Source organism: Pteropus vampyrus, unplaced genomic scaffold (genome assembly GCF_000151845.1).
Source record: "Pteropus vampyrus isolate Shadow unplaced genomic scaffold, Pvam_2.0 Scaffold341, whole genome shotgun sequence".
Lineage (NCBI taxonomy): Eukaryota > Metazoa > Chordata > Mammalia > Chiroptera > Pteropodidae > Pteropus > Pteropus vampyrus.
The window spans coordinates 183,115-185,085 of NW_011889122.1; the positions used below are offsets into that span (position 1 = coordinate 183,115).

Sequence of the window (1,971 nt, forward strand, 5' to 3'; positions counted from 1 at the left end):
TCTGGCCACACCAGGAGCCGAATGGGTCCCGCAGACCGGCGAGGATTCCTAGCGAGGAGGGGACAGAGCAGGCCCACTAGGGGACATCAGCTGTCGGGCCTGGCACACGCGGGCCCTGCAAACACAGGGGCCATGGTCTGCGAGAATCCTGTCACTGCCCCCCAAAGGATGAGCAGCAGTCTCTCCCCTAAACGGGCAGATATTACAGCGCCCTGCAGAATGGCTGCCGCGTAGGAGAAAACACACTCTGCATAAAAACGGCCTCCGTTCCTGGATGAGGGGGAGGGGCGCCCACCACGAGGACCTTGTTTAACCCCAAGAAATGATGAATTACCCTAAGAGCACATGAGCGTCTAGAATGGAACGTAATCTAACTTTTTTCTGTGACAACATTAAATGCCTTCCAGGAGGCATTTCTGACTATGTGACATTTGTGCACGTAACAGGCAGGAGGGGTCACTGGGACAAGTGGCGAGAGACTGGTGGCCGGGGCTGGGGCTCAAGGACAGAGCCAGCCCTGAGAGGGGAGGAGCCATCGCCTGGGGCTTCCTGGGAGGGGCCTGCTGGCACCCAGGTGACAGAGGGGTGTGCCGCAGTGCTTAGCACCATACGCACCTGAGACACCCCCCCGCCCCACCCCACCCGCCGGCCGCCAGCGAAGCCGACGCTACAGACAGGCCAAGTGACCAGGCCAAGGTCAGAGCCCCCGCCGCATGGCCACTTTGCTCTGTCCAGCGTGCAGGGTCCTCCCACTGGCCTGGGCGGGGCTGAGTCCCCACTCCAGCAAGCTCCCGGGGACACCGAGGTAATGCCTGCATGGGCATAAAGGGCCTGCCTCGCTGCGTGGGCTCACGGCCACACGTGGGCCACAGGCACACACAGGGCCTGACCGGGTGCAGGCGCAGTGCCCAGCAACCCAGACTGCCAGGATGCAAACCAGCTCCAGGGAAGGAGCGCAGAGGCCAGGGTCAGAGCCGGGGGTGGCCAGGAGCCAGCCAGCCTGTCCCGTGACCGGGCAAAGCCTTTCTGCCCCGTGGGCCTCAGTTTCCCCATCTGAACCGAGGAGACAGCCTAAATCAACCGACACACATGCCATTTCCCATGGTGGGCGGCAGCTGGCATCGGCCCAGACTCCAGCCCCACCTGAGAGGCCAGCAGAGGCGAGTAAGGGGGTTCCTGGGGTCAGGCCCCAACCCCTAGTCACATGGTGCTGAGACCTCCACCCATTTCCCTTGGCCCCAGCACAGTCTCCCCGGCCCCCTGACACCACCATGAGCCAACGAGGTGGGCGTGGGCTCCAGTCTCCCAATCTGCACCGCCGCTGCCCACCCACTGGCACTGGGGAAGGAAGCAGGAGCCATCCGCCTCCCCTCATGCCCCTGGCCTCACCCGTCCCACAGAGGCCGCCCCCAAATCAGGGTTTGGCCTACCTTTCCAACACTGCTGGGGTTGTCCTTGGCTTTGGAGCTGGCCCTGAGCAAGCAGGGGGGCGCAGGGGGCGGCCACAGCTGCAGGACCCCACTGAAGTCCGTAGGGTAGGTGGAGGTGCCTCGGGCAGCGGGGGCCGGTGGCGGGTGGGGCTTCTTGCGCTTGGCGGCCAGGCTGAGCTTCTGGGCAGCCCTGGAGAGGACAGGTGGGCGGCACTTGGAGCTGTCTCTCTCACCCCTGCCACCCTACATGCAGCTGCAAGGCCCACGTGTTTCTCCCTAGCCAAGGTAGGCTGCGGGGCTGGTCCCTGGAGGTCTGCCCCACACAGGCCAGGCCATGTGACAGGCACAGCAGGACTCAGCGTGTCCCCAGCACTGAGTATGTCCTCTTCCCATAAACTTCACCCACTCCGCGTCTCCCACCCAGCAGCTGCTGTGGGGGACAGAGCATGCCAGCCGCTCACAGGCTGTGACCTAGGCATGCAGACTGGGTCTCCCTGTGCCTCAGTTTCTCCATCTCTAACGCTGCGTAACCACCAGAGGC

The 1,971-nt window shown here is 64.0% G+C and overlaps 1 protein-coding gene across 1 annotated transcript in view; it reads right to left on the bottom strand.

Annotated features, from left to right (window-relative positions):
* The window catches only part of KIF26A (kinesin family member 26A), a 45,422-nt gene that overhangs the window by 11,574 nt on the left and 31,877 nt on the right, over window positions 1-1,971 (bottom strand). The window contains exons 4-5 of the mRNA XM_023522352.1: window positions 1,431-1,620; window positions 722-812 (exon numbers count right to left, since the gene is read on the bottom strand). Of these exons, the coding sequence (XP_023378120.1) occupies window positions 722-812; window positions 1,431-1,620 (281 nt within the window). The remainder of the gene's footprint in view (window positions 1-721; window positions 813-1,430; window positions 1,621-1,971) is intronic.